The 16915-nt window shown below is 47.0% G+C and overlaps 1 protein-coding gene across 1 annotated transcript in view; it reads left to right on the top strand.

The window, feature by feature from the left end:
• The window catches only part of LOC136465556 (L-gulonolactone oxidase 3-like), a 29099-nt gene extending 16056 nt beyond the window's left edge, over positions 1-13043 (top strand). Inside the window, exons 4-5 of the mRNA XM_066464240.1 lie at positions 9257-10317; positions 12995-13043. Coding sequence (XP_066320337.1) covers positions 9257-10317; positions 12995-13007 — 1074 coding nt within the window. The 3' untranslated portion in view covers positions 13008-13043. The remainder of the gene's footprint in view (positions 1-9256; positions 10318-12994) is intronic.
• Positions 13044-16915: the final 3872 nt, after the last annotated feature.

The raw sequence follows: 16915 nt of genomic DNA on the forward strand, positions 1-16915 counted from the left end.
GATTGTGGAGTGTATTTGGCCGAGAATTGATGTCTAATTCCAAATTCATCATATAACTCATCAATTCTAGTATTCTTGAACTCACTACCATTGTCACTTCTAACTCTCTTGATGGTTGTTTCAAATTCATTGTGAATGCCCTTGACAAATGATTTGAATGTTGCAAACACATCACTTTTGTCCACTAGAAAGAATACCCATGTGTATCTAGTGTAGTCATCCACTATCACAAAGCCATATTTATTTCCACCAATGCTAGTGTATTGTGTTGGCCCAAACAAATCCATGTGCAATAGCTTAAATGCTTTACTAGTGCTCATCATGCTTTTCTTAGGATGGGTGTTTCCAACTTGTTTGCCAGCTTGACAAGAGCTACAAAGCTTATCCTTTTCAAACACAACATCTTTCAAGCCTTTAACTAAGTCATGCTTAATCAATCTATTCAATTGTTTCATTCCAACATGATCAAGCCTTCTATGCCATAACCAACCCATGCTAGACTTAGTGAACAATCATGTGGACAATCTAGCTTCACTAGCATTGAAATCAACCAAGTATAGATTCTCATATCTAAAGCCTTTGAAGATCAAGTTAGAGCCATCTACACTTATGATCTCTACATCATCTACCCCAAATATGCATTTGAATCTAAGATCACACAATTGTGCCATAGATAGTAAATTGAAGTTCAAGCTCTCTACTAGCAACACATTAGATATGCTCATGTCATTGGATATTGCAATCTTACCAAGCCCTTTGACCTTGCCTTTGCCATTGTCACCAAATGTGATACTATCATAACCATCATTGCCATTGGTGTTGATTGAGTTGAACATTCTTGCATCACCGGTCATGTGTTGAGTACACCCACTATCAAGAACCCAATGTCTTCCTCTAGCTTTATAATTGACCTACAAAAGAAGATCAATTCTTTTTAGGTACCCAAACTTGCTTGGGTCCTTGAAGGTTTGTCACTAGGCTCTTTGGTGCCCAAATGGCTTTCTTCTTTGAGCCCATCCATGGTTTACCAATGAACTTAGCCTTGACACCATTTGTACCCCTAGTAAGCATATAGCATGAATCAAGCTTAATGGAGGATACATTAGCATTTTTACTCTTGTTTTTGCATTCTTGCTCTTTGTGACCAACTTGCTTGCAACTAGTGCAAAATCAACCATTGTTCTTCACAAAACTAGTCTTATGAGGAGCAAAGGCCGCTTTGTCTTTCTTGGGGGTATAGCCCAATCCCTCTTTGTAGAGAGAAGCTCTTTGGCTACCCAAGCACATAAGCAAGCGGTCCTCACCACCATAAGCCTTAGCTAAGGTGTGAGTGAGCTTAGTGACCTCCTTCTTGAGGTTCTCATTCTCAACCACTAGTGAGGCATCACAAGTGAGACCATCACTACTAGATGAGGTAGAAGTGGAAGTGCTACAAGAAGGGTTAGTAATAGCAACAATGATAGGCATAGATAGTGATGTATCAATTAAATCACAAGTTTCAACATGCTTCTTTTTATCTTATTCATTAAGCAACGGGGAATGAGCTTTTTCAAGCTTTTTGTGAGCCTTGCCAAGCTTCTCATGGGCTTCCTCTAGCTTCTCATGAGTTGCTTTGAGCTCATTAAGGGCTTGCTTAAGGGCTTTTACCTCCTTATTCAAGCTCTTGCATTCCCTTCTCTTAATGTCAAAGTGTTCTTTAGCATCTTCTAGCATGTCAAATAATTCATCCTTAGTAGGTTCATCATCATCACTATCACTATCATTTTCATTTTCATGTTCATTATCATTAACATGTTCTTCATCACTTTCATCATCACAAGATTGTACCTTAGTGGCCTTAGCCATGAAGCATGATGAAGATTCGAAGAGAGAAGGCTTCTCATTGATGGCAATGCTTGCAAGAACCTTCTTCTTGGTGGTCTTGTGATCATCACTATCATCATCATCATCACTTGAGGAAGCATCACTATCCCAAGTGACTACATATGAACCACCCTTCTTCTTCTTGAAGGCCATCTTGTCCTTCTTCTCTTTCTTTTCCTTCTTGTTCTTTTTGTTGTCATCATCATTGTCACTATTGTATGGGCATTGAGCAACAAGATGATCTTTGCTTCCACATTTGAAGCACCTTCTTGACTCTTCTTTGTTCTTGGATGAAGACTTCTTTCTTCTAGCACGGTAGCTCTTCTTCACCATGAACTTGCCAAATCTCTTGACAAATAGAGCCATCTTCTCATCATCATCATCATCCCATGATTCATCTTCTTCACTTATGTTTCTTGCTTTGCTTTGCCCTTGGATGATGTGGCTTTGAACGCCACGCTCTTCTTCTTCTCATCCTTCTTCTCATCTTTTTTCTCCTTCTTTTCTTCCTTCTCATCATCATCTCTATAAGTATCATCGGTCATTATATCTCCCAACACTTGGTTTGGTGTCATGGTGTCCAAACCACTCCTCACTAGAATAGTGACCAATGTACCAAAACTTGAAGGTAAGCATCTCAAGAACTTGTAGGAGAAGTCCTTGTCCTTCACCTCTTCTCCAAGTGCTTTGAGATCATTGATAAGCACTTGAAGCCTATGGAACATCTCTAGCACACTCTCATTATCCTTCATCTTGAAGCTTGCAAACTTTTCTTTGAGAATGTAAGCCTTTGCACCCTTCATGGCTTGAGTGCCCTCAAATGATTCTTCCAACTTCTTCCATGCCTCATGAGCCATCTCAATATTTTTGACTTGCTCAAATGTTCTTTCATCAATTGCATCGTGAATAACACTTAGAGCAATGCCATTGTTTTAGAGAAGTACTTCTTCGGCCGTGGTGGGATTCTTCGGATCTTCAATCTCAATTTTTGTTTCTAACACCTTCCAAACCTTTCTATTAATTGACTTGATATAAGTTGTCATCTTGGCCTTCCAATAGGGATAGTTGGAGCCATCAAATTGGGGTGGCTTCTTGGTGTTGTTGATTTGAGCCATTTTAACACCAAAGGTTGTTAAGCCTCAAATAACGGTGACCTCAGCTCCAATACCACTTGAAAGGTCCTAATGGCTAGAGGGGGGGTGAATAGCCTAATAAAAATTTCTACAACAACACTTAACAAAATGGTTAGACAATTATGAGGCGAAGCAAGTGTTGTGCTAGCCTACTCAAAATGCAAGCCACCTACCACAATTCTAGTTTAGATAGTATCTATTCACACAATAGCTATGATACTACTCTATGTTAGTGTGCTCTCAAAGGCTAACTAAAGAGCCACACTAACCAAGCAAGCAAGCTCTCACAACTAGCTACACTAAAGAGCTTGACAATTAGTTTGCGGTAATATAAAGAGAGTGATCAAGAAGATTATACCACCGTGTAGATAAAGGAACCAATCAATCACAAGGATGAATAACAATGAAGACCAATCACCTCGGAATCAAAAGATGAACACAATGATTTTTACCGAGGTTCACTTGCTTGCCGTCAAGCTACTCCTCGTTGTGGCGATTCACTCACTTGGTGGTTCACGCGCTAATTGGCTTCACACGCCAAACCCTCAATAGGGTGCCGCACAACCAACACAAGATGAGGATCACACAAGCAACGAGCAATCCACTAGAGTACCTTTTGGCTCTCCGCCGGGGAAAGGTCAAGAACTCCTCACAATCACCACGATCGGAGCCGGAGACAATCACCACCCTCCGCTCAACGATCCTTGCTGCTCCAAGCCGTCTAGGTGGCGGCAACCACCAAGAGTAACAAGTGAAATCCGCAGCGAAACACGAACACCAAGTGCCTCTAGATGCAATCACTCAAGCAATGCACTTCGATCACTCCCAATCTCACTATGATGATGAATCAATGATGGAGATGAGTGGGAGGACTTTGGCTAGGCTCACAAGGTTGCTATGTCAATGAAAATGGCCAAAGATATGAGCCATAGTCGGCCTTGGGGCTTAAATAGAAGCCCCCACGAAATAGAGCCGTTGTACCCCTTCACTGGGCACACTGCGCTCTGACCGGACGCTCTGGTCATACTGACCGGACCCTGGACTCAGTGTCCAATCCACTAATTTATGCCACGTGTCACTCTGAGTTAAAACTGAATCGTCAGATCACAACGGCTAAGTGCTAACCGGACGCTCCGGCAAAACTGACCGGACGCTGGAGCCTCAGCGTCTGGTCGAGTACAGTAAGGGTCCAAATCCATTTTTCTTCGTCTGGACGCGTCCAGTCCACCTTGACCGGACACAGCCCAGCGTCCGATGATATACCCTAGCTACTGCACCACCAAGTCAGCGCGACCGGACGCAGGTAGTCAGCGTCCGGTGCATTCAGATCCAGCGTCCGGTCACGTGATCGACGCTGGCATCTCCTCTGTCTTCTTCATCCTTGCTCAAGTGTGCTAACTACCAAGTGTATCACCTTGTGCACATGTGTTAGCATATTTTCACAAATGTTTTCAAGGGTGTTAGCACTCCACTAGATCCTAAATGCATATGCAATGAGTTAGAGCATCTAGTGGCACTTTGATAACCGCATTCCGGTACGAGTTTCACTCCTCTTAATAGTACGGCTATCAATCCTAAATGTGATCACACTCTCTAAGTGTCTTGATCACCAAAACAAAATAGCTCCTACAAATTATACCTTTGCCTTGAGCTTTTTGTTTTTCTCTTTCTTCTTTTCAAGTTTAAGCCCTTGATCATCGCCATGCCATCACCATTGTCATGTTATGATCTTCATTAGCTTCTCCACTTGAAGTGTGCTACCTATCTCATGATCACTTGATAAACTAGGTTAGCACTTAGGATTTCATCAATTCACCAAAACCAAACTAGAGCTTTCAAACGCAGAGTTGGCCGGTTGGCGGCGATTCTTTCTATTCTTTTTCCCCCTCTGAGCGGAGGGGCCCTCGTCTTGATCCTGGCGCTTGGCCTTTCCTTTGTCGTGGCCTCCGTTGAAGTGCAGTGGGAACGGCGCTTGCTAGAGGTGTTGGGCGAAGGTCGGTGGCCCCGGGCTATCAGGGCTGGGACTCCAGTCGACGCCGCGCGTGCCTCGGTTTGGTCCGAGGCATGCGTAGACTGGTAGTCGGCACGGAGCGGTCCTCAAGTCAAGACAAGGTGCCGTTGTGGCTTCCTGTGCCACACTTGGTGGTTGTGGCGGTGATAGGGCGTAGTGCCCCATCTGCTGCGTCTCTGTTCCCCGGATGGGGAGCGAGGTCATGAGTCGGTGTCATGATACGGAGCTCTTCGCTTGTTGAATGGCGGCAGTCTCCATCAGTGCCCGGAGGTTCCGGTGGATCACCTATTCGCGAGGGTCGTTCGGCTCGGACAAGCTACGCAAGAGCATTACCGCGGCGGCAATGTTCTGGCTGGCCCGAGCGAACTACGGGGTATTGGTTCCCCTATATGGGGTGTTGTGCTGGACCCGACGGGCGCGACCCCGGGCACCGTTCGTCAGTCTATGCGCACGGGGCGCAGGGTGGTGCGCCAAGCACGCTGGCGTAGTTGGTGGCTGATACGGCCACTGTCGTTGTAGATCCTCTCCATGCTCGTGCGTGAGCTCGGGGGTCTCCGCATGAGGGCCCAGAGGGGCGTGAGTCCGTGTGGACTCTATTACCCCTAGCGACTATTCTAGAGTGTCCGTCGTAGCGCACTCGTGGGACGGACGGTGGCTTGGTGCCACGTCGCCGATGCTGGAGTCGTCACTCCTGATGTCGTCGTCCATGAAGTCGAGACAGCTGGGACCGTAGCCCGCCATCCCCACGAGTTCAGAAGTGAGAGGGGGCGGTGCCGACATCCGCTGGAGCCCCCGGGCGTACGCATCCGCGTGAGACACGAGGCCATAGGGGAATCGGCCGTATGGCGGCTGCGACGGGGATAACGGTAACCACCGGGTATTTGGCGGAAGATAGAACGTAGTAAGTAAATAACAGCATGTATATTACTCACAACAGGGTTTGAGCAGAGAGTTTGCTCGGAATAAAGCGTAGATGTCGCGCCGTCGATGTCGCGCATCCCAGAGTCGATGGAGGGCGCCCCTTCGACGGGTGCCGGAGCGTGTGCCTCCTTGCGGAGGTGGAGTACGCCGACCCGGTCGGCGATGAAGTCCAGGCTTACGAAGCAGAAGGCCTAGGAAGGCTCGAAGACGGATCGAAGCCGCATCCCGACAGGCGAGAGTGCGGGAAATTCCATCGAGCCGAAGCGAATCGTATCGCCCGAGCCCGCCACGGCGGGGCTGGCAGAAAAATGGACCATCCGATTACCAAAAAGGTGTTGAACGTACAACGTCTTCTCCACGGGCGGCGCCAACTATCGGTACAGAAAGTGACCAACTAGTAAATATTTGTAGTTCTGCTGCACGTTGTGATCGGAGGTGGCCTAACACTCAATGACACAAGATTTATACTGGTTCAGGCAACGTGCCCTACGTCCAGTGTGGGTCGGTCGGTGACTTTATTTCTGAGCCCAGGTGCTCAAAGTCTGTAGTGGGGTTACAAACGAGAGAGAGAGAGAGAGATGGGGTGTCCGGTCGGAAGGGCCGAGATCGACAGGAGCTATGCTATGAACGAAGTGTCCAAGTGTGTGCTTGAGGGGTTGCGAGTTATCGATCTAATGAACCTAAACTTGAAGAAGTCGACTTGGGTTCACTGCCTGTGTTTGGAGGGAGCACATCCTCTTTTATAGAAGAAGGGTATGGCTTTACAAGTGAAAGGGGGAGAGAGTACGAACGTTTCTAAGCCTTGTTGCCCACGACGACGGGGACGGGATAATGGTGGGCGCCCGCAATACTGTTGATGTCGCTGCAGAATGTCAGGTATATGTGGGAGGTTGAGCTGCTTTCTTCAAGACTGGAGGACGTTGGTACCTGCAAAAATGCTGTCTCGCCAACTGGAGGCATGGCTTTACCACATTCACCTAGTAGGGTGAATTTCGGCGCCCACAATACTGTTGATGCCCAGAGGCACATGGGGGGTCTTACCGTACGAGTGTTTTGATCGGCGCCTACAATACTGTAGAGGTAAACGTTGGCGCCTACAATACTATTTGTGGCAGGGCGGTTGTAAAGTACTGTTCCATAGGGTATGGTCCCTGGTGCCATGGTTTGACTTGCGAGCCCCGTCTTGCCTTCCTTCGTACGCCTTCTGGTTCTTTCCGAGCGGGCGTCCCCGGTCGGATGGCCCCAGCCAGTTCTGGCGCGCCAGTCGAAGAATAGCGATGGGCAGGGTTTTCTATGAACCTCGGTCGGAGACACGGGGTCGAAGTCGAAGGCGGTCCTCTGGTCAGGCTTTTCGAGTGGAGGCTGTGTGAAGGTAGCCGGGGCGACGCTAGTGCTCCGATCGGAGAGGCCGTTCGGAGTTGGCCTGAGCCTGAGCTAGTGCTCCAGTCGGAAAGATGAGCCGAAGGCGGCCTGGGCCTGAAGCGAGTGCTCTGGTCTGTTGAATTTAGACTCTCGGGCCGGTCCAGAAGAAAAGAAGGCCGTCCTCCTAGGCCAAGCCCTGGCGTGGAAGCCGGTCCCCGAGGGACCCCGGGTTTATGAACCCGACAGTACTGTTGGCTGGTTTGGTGTGAGAGAAAAATACTGTTCGTTGGCTGGCTTATAAGCCAGATACGAGCGAGCAAACATGCTGAGGATGTATTTTGAGACCATGGCAAATGCTATAAGATGTGGAGTGTGGACTACAACTTAGGCCATGTTCGCTTGTCTTATCAGCGAATAAACAGTATTTTCTCTCATAACAAATTGCCATGATTTTTCAGCAAAACGAACAGTGCCTTAGTTGGTGTATATAGCACACATAAAAGATGTTACCTGAAGCACCTCGTAGATTGATATATTCGGTTCTCTGGTTAAATAGTCAAGCTAATAAATTAACTAAATAGTATATTATTGCTCCATTGCGAACCAAACGGTTCCATAGGTTATTTTTATTTTCATGTCATAATAAACGTCACCTTCTAATTAGTCGAGTCTTCTGAATAACACCCACCTGAATACAACATTAGAACACTTCTGCTTACCGTGACTGGTAAGTAGACTAGCTATAGTATTGCCTCTAGCAAGTTTGCTGCTAGGGCCATATCATACGGAGATTCAGCAAGTTTGCTTCAGAAACAGACCCTATGTCCTAGACTCCAGCTAGTCTACTCACCTAGGTCCCGTTTGGCATAGCTCAGCTTCACTATATAAGCTGTTTTTTTTTTTGCAAAATAGCTTCATGAACAACTTTTTGTTGAAGCTGAGTTGTTTTGAAACATGTGTTTGGCAAAACAGTTTAACATGATGGAATAATGAATAGGATGAGTATAATATGGGAGATGAAGTTGGGATAAGCTACTTTTTTAGTTTGATGCTAACTCATATCTTTGTGAGAGGATGAGCAAATGAGTGTTTGGCAAAAAAAAAAGAAAAAAGAAAAAAAAACAGCTCATGAGCTATGCCAAACCGGCCTATAGTTGCTGAACGGTGAATCCAACAGGATCCCAGTTTGCTTGATGAGTTGTTTTTGGGAAAGGTTCACACACACAATCTAGTTGTGGTTTGTTTCTCAGTCCTCACGCAATTTGCACTCTGGAAAGGGAAATTTTCGTCCTCGAGAAGTGCGTTTATTATAGTTATCTCAATACAATGAAGTTGATTGCTAAGATTTCGTGTACATCTACTCAACCTGCGTATCATCGCGCACCCGACTGGCATTTGGTTTTAGTATTTTGGAGCTGGCATTGTTTTTGTTATCTGAAAGCCTGAAGTCTGAGAAGCATCAATTTGCACTTTGGAAAGGGAAATGTTCTTCCTAATCTGTTATTTTAACAGTAACGTGTGATTGTTCTTGAGTGCCTTAGTCACGGCCTGTCAAAAACTCGAAGGTACCTTCGTTTTTTCTTCTACAAGAATCATACGATGCATCGCTTGTCTGACTAAAACATCTGGCTAAGCAAGTTAATTACAAAATAGTACCATTGTTCTGTTTTTGAAATGATCGGCTACTTTGAATTTCCCAAAGGAAGCGTCGCTGGCACACCCTTCCAGTTCTCTAAATGTGACCATCTAGATTTATATTGCGCCAGTCAAGTTCAGCTGCTCTGCTTCATCATTTCTTTGTTCAACCAATTCACAATTCACAGCCCGAAAACTCTAACCGTTGTAAATCAGATTGTTTTCTTTATTACACTGGTACTAGTAGTGAAGTGAAATTGGTTTTGTGTTCCAACTTGTTCAATGCATCGTTAATTCGTGCTGAAAGAAACCGAGGTTGGGTGGATTGCAGATCACGCTGTCACTGGACCCGAGGTTCAAGCGCAGCATCACCTACGACTACAGGAACGACTCCACCTTCCAGGACGACTTCGCTGCCCACGCGGCGAGCCACGAGTTCGCCGACATCACCTGGTACCCGTCCCAGCACACGGCCGTGTACCGCATCGACGACCGCGCGCCGCTGAACGCGCCCGGGGACGGCGTCAACGACTTCATCGGCTTCCAGGCGACGCCCATCGCCGTCACCGCGGGGCTCAGGGCGGTCGAGACCTCGCTGGAGCGGTCCAAGAACGTGAGGGGCAAGTGCGTGACGGCGGCGGCGGAGGGCACGGCGAAGCGGCTGGTCGGCAGCGGGCTGAAGAACAACGGCCTGCTGTTCACGGGGTACCCCGTGGTGGGGTACCAGGGGAAGATGCAGACGTCGGGCTCCTGCGCGCGGTCGTCCGCGGCGGACCTGCTCAGCGCGTGCGGGTGGGACCCCAGGTTCCACGGCCTCTTCTTCTACGAGAGCACGGCGATCTTCTCGCCGCCGGCGCGGTTCCGAGACTTCATCCTGGACGTGAAGCGCCTGCGGGACCTCGCCGGCTCCGACAGCCTCTGCGGCGTGGACGTGTACAACGGCCTCCTGGTCCGGTTCGTGAAGGCGTCGGCGGCGCACCTGGGGCAGCCGGAGGACTCCGTCGTGGTGGACTTCAACTACTACCGCGCGTCGGACCCGGCGGCGCCGCGGCTGAGCGAGGACGTGTGGGAGGAGGTGGAGCAGCTGGCGTTCGTCAAGCACGGCGCCAGGCCACACTGGGCCAAGAACCGGCTGGTGGCGTTCGCCGGCGTGCGGGGGAAGTACCCGCGGTGGGCGCAGTTTGCGGCGGCGAAGCGGCAGCTGGACCCCCGGGGCTTGTTCGACAGCCCGTGGTCGGACGAGGTCGTCGGCGCGGTGGAGGTAGACAAGGGCGACGGGTGCGCGCTGGACGGCCGGTGCGTGTGCTCCGTGGACAGGCACTGCAGCTGCAGCCCCGGGCAGGGGTACTACTGCAGGCCGGGGCTCGTGTTTACTGACGCCAGGGTCTGCAGGTACTCGGTGTCGCAGAACCAGTGAGTCACCTTAGTATTTCTTTCTTGGTTTAGAGCTTAGGTCCGGTTTAATTCTCAAAAATTTTCACCTTAAACTATCACGTCGAATCTTGCGGCATATACATAGAGTATTAAATATAGACGAAAAAAAACTAATTGCACAGTTTGGTTGAAAATCACGAGACAAATGTTTTAAGACTAATTAGTACATGATTAGCCATAAGTGCTACAGTAACTACATGCGCTAATGATGAATTAGTTAGGCTTAATAAATTCGTCTCGCAGTTTCCAGACGAGCTATGCAATTAGTTTTTTATTATTATTATCCGAAAACCTCTTCCGACATCCCTGAAACATCCGATGTGACCTCTAAAAATTTTCATTTCGCGAACTGAACGCAGCCTTAATTGAAAGCTGTGAGCGTGTGAATAATAGATTTCTCATTTTAATTAAAGAGTGCTTGTAGCTATACATCATGATCATCATAATACAAAAAGGAGAATCTGTAATATTTATATTTTAGAAATTAAATCAGTGGAGATCTCGACATCTCGTGATCAAATCAAAGCCTAAAAGTACTCAAAATCAACATGCGACGAATCAGAATCAGTGTGACGCGATCCGGTTTTCCATGCGGCGCTCTTGGGCGTGCCACCTTGCTGCGCCTATCCGTCGCAGGCGAACTGGGAGCAGTGATCAGCAACGGCGGCGGCGGGGATGTAGGGCGGCTGGGCGCTCCTGACGAGCGCCCAGTTGATGCCTTCGAAGAAGGGGTGCTGCTTCACCTCCGCGGCGCCGCGCCGGGACGCGAGCCGGTTGTGCGGCTCCTTCGCCAGCAGTCCACGGATGAGGTCCTTGGCCGCGGCGCTGACCGCCGACGCGTCGGGGAACCTGAGCGGTTGCGCGACGACGTTGAAGAGCGTGGCGCGGTTCCCGGAGCCCTTGAAGGGCGTGGCGCCGTGCAGGAGCTCGTAGAGGAAGATGCCGAAGGTCCACCAGTCGACGGCGCTGCCGTGGCCGTCGCCGCGGATGATCTCCGGCGCCAGGTACTTGTGCGTGCCCACGAACGACATGGACCGCGCGCTCGTCGGCTCGGCCGTGAACTCCAGCGACGATGGCTTCTTGCAGCCGACGCTAGTCACCGTCTCGTCGTCGTCCAGCTTGGCCTTATTGTCTCCCTTGTTCTTCTTCTTGCCCGGGAGGATGCGCGGGAGCATGCAGCCGTGGGCGAGGCCATCGGCGCTGACACGGCCGGACGGGGAGCGGACAAGCGCCGGGCTGACAGAGCAGCGCAGGGAGAGGTCGAAGTCGGAGAGCATGATGTGGTCTTCCTCCCTGACGAGCACGTTCTCGGGCTTGAGGTCCCGGTACACCACGCCCAGCATGTGCAGGTACTCGAGCGCAAGCAGCACCTCGCACGCGTAGAACCTGGCGGCGTCCTCGGTTAACCGCTTACTGGGCTGCCTCTGGCGGAGCGAGTGGAGGTTGCCGCCGCAACAGTACTCCATGAGGAGGCAGCAGAACTTGCCGGTCTGGAAGTGGGAGTAGAGCGTGGGCAGGAAGGGGTGGTCCAGCAGGCTAAGGATCTCGCGCTCCATCTCCGCGCGGGCCAGCTTGTTCCGCCCGGCCAGGGAACCGTAGGAAACGATTTTTAGCAACGGTTTGATTTTTTTTTAGGGGCGGTTGGTGATGGAACCGTGTCCAGACACCAGCCACCCCTACAAATGGAACAGCAGGGGCGGCTGGTGTTACGAGCCATCCCTACAAATAGGGTCTGATTTGTAGGGACGGCTCAATCACCAGCCGCCCCTGGAAATTGTATTTGTAGAGGCGGCTGGTGATTGAGCTGCCCCTACAAATGGCCCCGTATTTATAGCTCTGATTTATAGGGGCGGCTCAATTATTAGCCGCCCCTACAAATGCCCCCCATATAAAATAGATGCAGCACCTTCTTCCTCCTCGGCTCACTCACTCCAACCCGTGAAAGAAAGGTGGGGAGGTCTTGGGCACCTCTCAAAAATTACTCTACTAAAGGGGAAGGTTTTGGTCTCAAATCCTTTGGTGGAGAGGTTGTAGAAGGTCAGAAAATGCTATTCCACACTTTTTTTTGAAGTTTTAATGGTTGGTTAGTGAGTAATTAGAGTTTTGTTTTTCTCTCTTCTATGGTGCTTGAGCTATTTATGAGCAAATTAGATCCAACTTTTAAATGTACTAGGGTAAATTAGGGAGGGGAACAAGATCATACCCTTATTTGGTCTATGTTTCTTGATTTTAGTGAACAATTAGTTAGTTTTATGGATGTTTCATGTGCATGTGATCTAGATCTAGGGTTTTGGTTTTTTTATTAATTTCGTTTTTGTAAATTTATGTTTGATAAAATTGGACTAGGGTTTGTATGAAAGATATTGGGTAAAGTATTATTATTGCTAATTGTTGTCTTTGAAATTGTTTATTGTAATCAATAAATATGTATTTTAATTATTTATGGATAAATGTGTCATTAATTAATTTTCCTCTACCATGGTGTGTTTGTATGCTTCATGTAATTATATTAGATTTATATTCATATATATCTGAAGTATATACAATTATTCTCAAATAATTATTACTTTGATTTATTTTTATATATATCTGAATAAGTAGTCCTTTAATGTTTGTTTTGTTGTTGTTGTAAAAGATGGAGTACATGAACTCTTGGATGTATGGTTCGTTAAGGTTCAAGGCAGGTTTCCGTGAAAAGGTGGATAAATTTATTGAAGCCGCAACGAAGCATGCAACGACATTGAAAGAGTATAAGGATACAATTATTTGCCCCTGTAAAGATTGCAAGAACCGTATGGCATGGACAGATGTGACTATCATCAGATCATATTTGATTATGCGAGGATTTGTTGAGGACTACACAGTGTGGATTTATCATGGTGAAACGATTATTGTTAACGACGAGGATGAGGAGAAATACGACGACGAAACCATAGAATCCATGTCCCAATATTCAGCAGAGCTTGATGCACGAATGGATTTCGAGTTTGGTAATGAACAAGGTGGTGATGCTGGTGGTTGGGATGGTAACGATGAAGGTGGTGCCAATAATGATGGTGGAGCACGTATCGGAGATGAAGATGATTTAGAGGACATGATTCGAACCCTTGGACCAGAGATTTTACTAAATAGCCCGAAAGGTCTAGAAAATTTGGAAAGAGTGACAAAAGCATCGAAGGAGACTGTGTATGGTGTTGAAAAGGGCTGTCCGACACATTGGACATTGCTATGTTTCGTGCTTGAGCTGCTCATCCTGAAGGCTAAGTACGGCTGGTCAGACTGTAGTTTCAATGATCTATTGCATCTCCTGTCATGGGTGCTGCCACAACCAAACTCATTTCCCGCCAACACATACTAAGCGAAGAAGGTCATAAGTCCATTGACAATGGGGGTTGAAAAAATACATGCATGCCCCAACCACTGTATACTTTTTCATGGCGAAACGTTCAAGTCACTGGATAAATGTCCCCGGTATGGGGCCAGCCGGTATAAAAACAATGACCTTTACGGTGGGGACGAACCCTCCACGGGGAAAAAGAGGAATAAGAAGGGTACAAAAAAGGTGGTACAAGAATCTCAGCCCCCAGAGGACACTCCATTAGGCAACAATGCAAAGCAGAGAAGAATTTCTGCCCTAGTAATGTGGTACCTGCCAGTGATCGACCGCTTGAGACGTATGTTCCTAAACCCTAAAGAAGCCGCACTTATGACATGGTGGGATGATGAGCGCAAGGTGGATGATGAGCGCAAGGTGGATGATGATAAGATTGCACACCCGGCTGATTGTAATCAGTGGCAAAGGTTTGATGAGAAGCACAAAGAATTCAGCGATCACCTAAGGAATGTACGGTTTGGCCTGAGCACCGATGGAATGAATCCCTTCAATGAGAGGATGAGTAACCACAGCACATGGCCAGTGATCTTGACCATGTACAACATCCCAACATGGTTGTGTCAGAAGAGAAAGTATCTTCTCCTCACTATTCTTATTTCTGGCCCTAAACAACTAGGCATTGATATAGACGTGTTCCTCGAGCCCTTGATGCAAGAAATGGAGAGGCTATGGAGGCATGGGGAGCAAATGTACGATGCGTTTCAAAAGGAGGACTTCATATGTAGAGCAATAATATTTGTTACTACGAATGATTACCCCACGTTGTTTGCTTTGTCTGGATAGATCAAAGGGAAGATGGGATGCTTGGTTTGCTTGGATGGTACTACATGGGTGTACCTGGATGCATCCAAGAAGATAGTTTACCTAAGGAACCGACGCTTCTTAAAGACAAGTCACAAGTACCGTAGCAAATTGTTCTTTAGATTTTATGACAACGCCCCAGAGATTGAACCCCCTCCGGAGAGACGTCATAACGGAGAACATGTGTACAGAATGGTGAAAAACATACGCGTCATCTATGGAAAGAAGAATCCAGATGGGACGAATAGAGATATAAGCACACCTCCTGTCGAAGGCGTACCTTTCAAGAAACAATCGATCTTCTTTCAGTATCTGCCTTATTGGCCAGACTTGGAGGTCCCCCATGCCATTGATGCTATGCACGTGCAGAAGAATGTCTTTGAGAGTCTCATTTCTACCTTGATGGACACAGGAAAGTCAAAGGATGGTCTAAAAGCACGGAAAGACATGGTGCAGCTAAACGTGATGCCACAGCTTCACCCGGTACCTGAGGCTAATGGAAAATACACTCTGCCCACGGTGTGCATCAACCTAACACTAGACAAGAAGAGAGCTATATGCACTTTCCTGAGGGGGATCAAAGTCTCGACTGGGTTTTCAGCAAATGTGAAGAAGCTAGTGTCGATGAAGGACTTGACAATAACACACTACAAGGCTCACGATTGCCATGTGATGCTGACAGTGTTTCTACCTATTGCAATCAGGGCTATAAAGTCCAGAGTTCTTGAAAATGGCCATCACTCGCATGTGCTACTTCTTTTCGAAGATCTCACAGAAGACGATTGGCAAGGAAGAGCTGAGTGACCTACATGAATTTGTGGTGGAGACACAAAACCAACTGGAGATGTGTTTACCTCCTGCTTTTTTTATATAATGCCACATCTCATGATTCATATGGTTCATCAGATACAGGCGCTTGGTCCTTGCTACTTGCATGAAATGTGGTCCTATGAGCTGGTTCATGTCGGTTTTAAGTCGATACGTGCATAATCGAGCATACCCAGAGGGCTCCATGATAGAGGGTTACAGTACTGAAGAAGTCGTCGAGTGCTGTCAAGAGTACCTAAAAGTACAGAAAGGGATTGGTAAACCAATTCTCGTCACAAGGGTAGGCTGGCTAGGAAGGGCACCAGTGGTAGAAAAGTGTTCATCGACCATGATTACAAAGAGGTGAGTCAGGCGCATTACAGTGTCTTGCAGAGTACACAACTGATGCAACCATATATTGATGAACACTTAGCTATCATTATAGTGGAAGAGAAATGGCCGTTCGGATGATTGGGTCATGAAACAGCATAAGCAATGACTAACTACATGGTTGAAGGACCAAAACATACCACCTGGAGAAACCATAGACTCTATTACCATCAGTAGGTTGGCGGAGGGGCCATCGAGACAAGTGACATCTTGGAATGCTTATGACATCAATGGGTATACGTACTATACCCACGCAAAGGATAGTAAATATGTGAACCAAAATAGCGGCGTTCGATTAGAGGCTCTCGATGGATTAGGGTGAAAGATCCAATACTTTGGCATTATTGAAGAGATATGGGAACTTGACTATGGAAGGGATATAACGGTGGCCCTATTTTGAAGCCGCTGGATCAAACAACACCAACTGAACGAGATCGGATTGAGAGTCTTGGACCTCGAGAATCTAGGCTACCAAGATGACCTTAGGTGCTCGCTTCACATGTCGCACAAGTTTTTTATATGTCTGACCCACAAAGTAACCTCCCCCCGAAGAAGAAGACAAAGCATGTGGTTGCCTCCGGGAAACAACACATTATTGGAGTTGATGGCGTGGACGATGTTGAAGCTTACAATAACTATGATGAAATGCCGCTATTCACAATCTTTCCTAAGAAGATCAGTGTTGTCGAAAAGAACCTCCCCAAAGACATAATGCCATGGGAACAAAAAGGTGTCAAGGGAAAAGTCATTACAGCGGGCTAGCTAGTTGTTGAACATGGAGTGTTTGTATAAGTGTGTGTTTGTAAGACTTCATTTATGCATGCATGCGAGACTATATATTTATGTACGTGTGTAAGACTACATATTTTTGTATGTGTGTGAGACTATATTTTATGCATATGTGTGAGACTACCCTTTGCAACATCTAGATGACTCTATTTGAACATCCACTCTATTTTCATTTATTACAACATTTTCATTTTATTTCATTTAATGTCATAAAATTGTAGTCGAAGTTTTAAAATTCAAATTTTAATTTTTATTTTCTATATTGTTTTGACTACAATTGTTTATATATATATATTTATTCATATATAGAATAATACAAAATATTATATTTGTGCATATACACAATTTTTTTATATTACTTTGTGTTTTTATGAT

This window comes from Miscanthus floridulus, chromosome 7, assembly GCF_019320115.1.
Source record: "Miscanthus floridulus cultivar M001 chromosome 7, ASM1932011v1, whole genome shotgun sequence".
In the NCBI taxonomy this organism is placed as follows: domain Eukaryota; kingdom Viridiplantae; phylum Streptophyta; class Magnoliopsida; order Poales; family Poaceae; genus Miscanthus; species Miscanthus floridulus.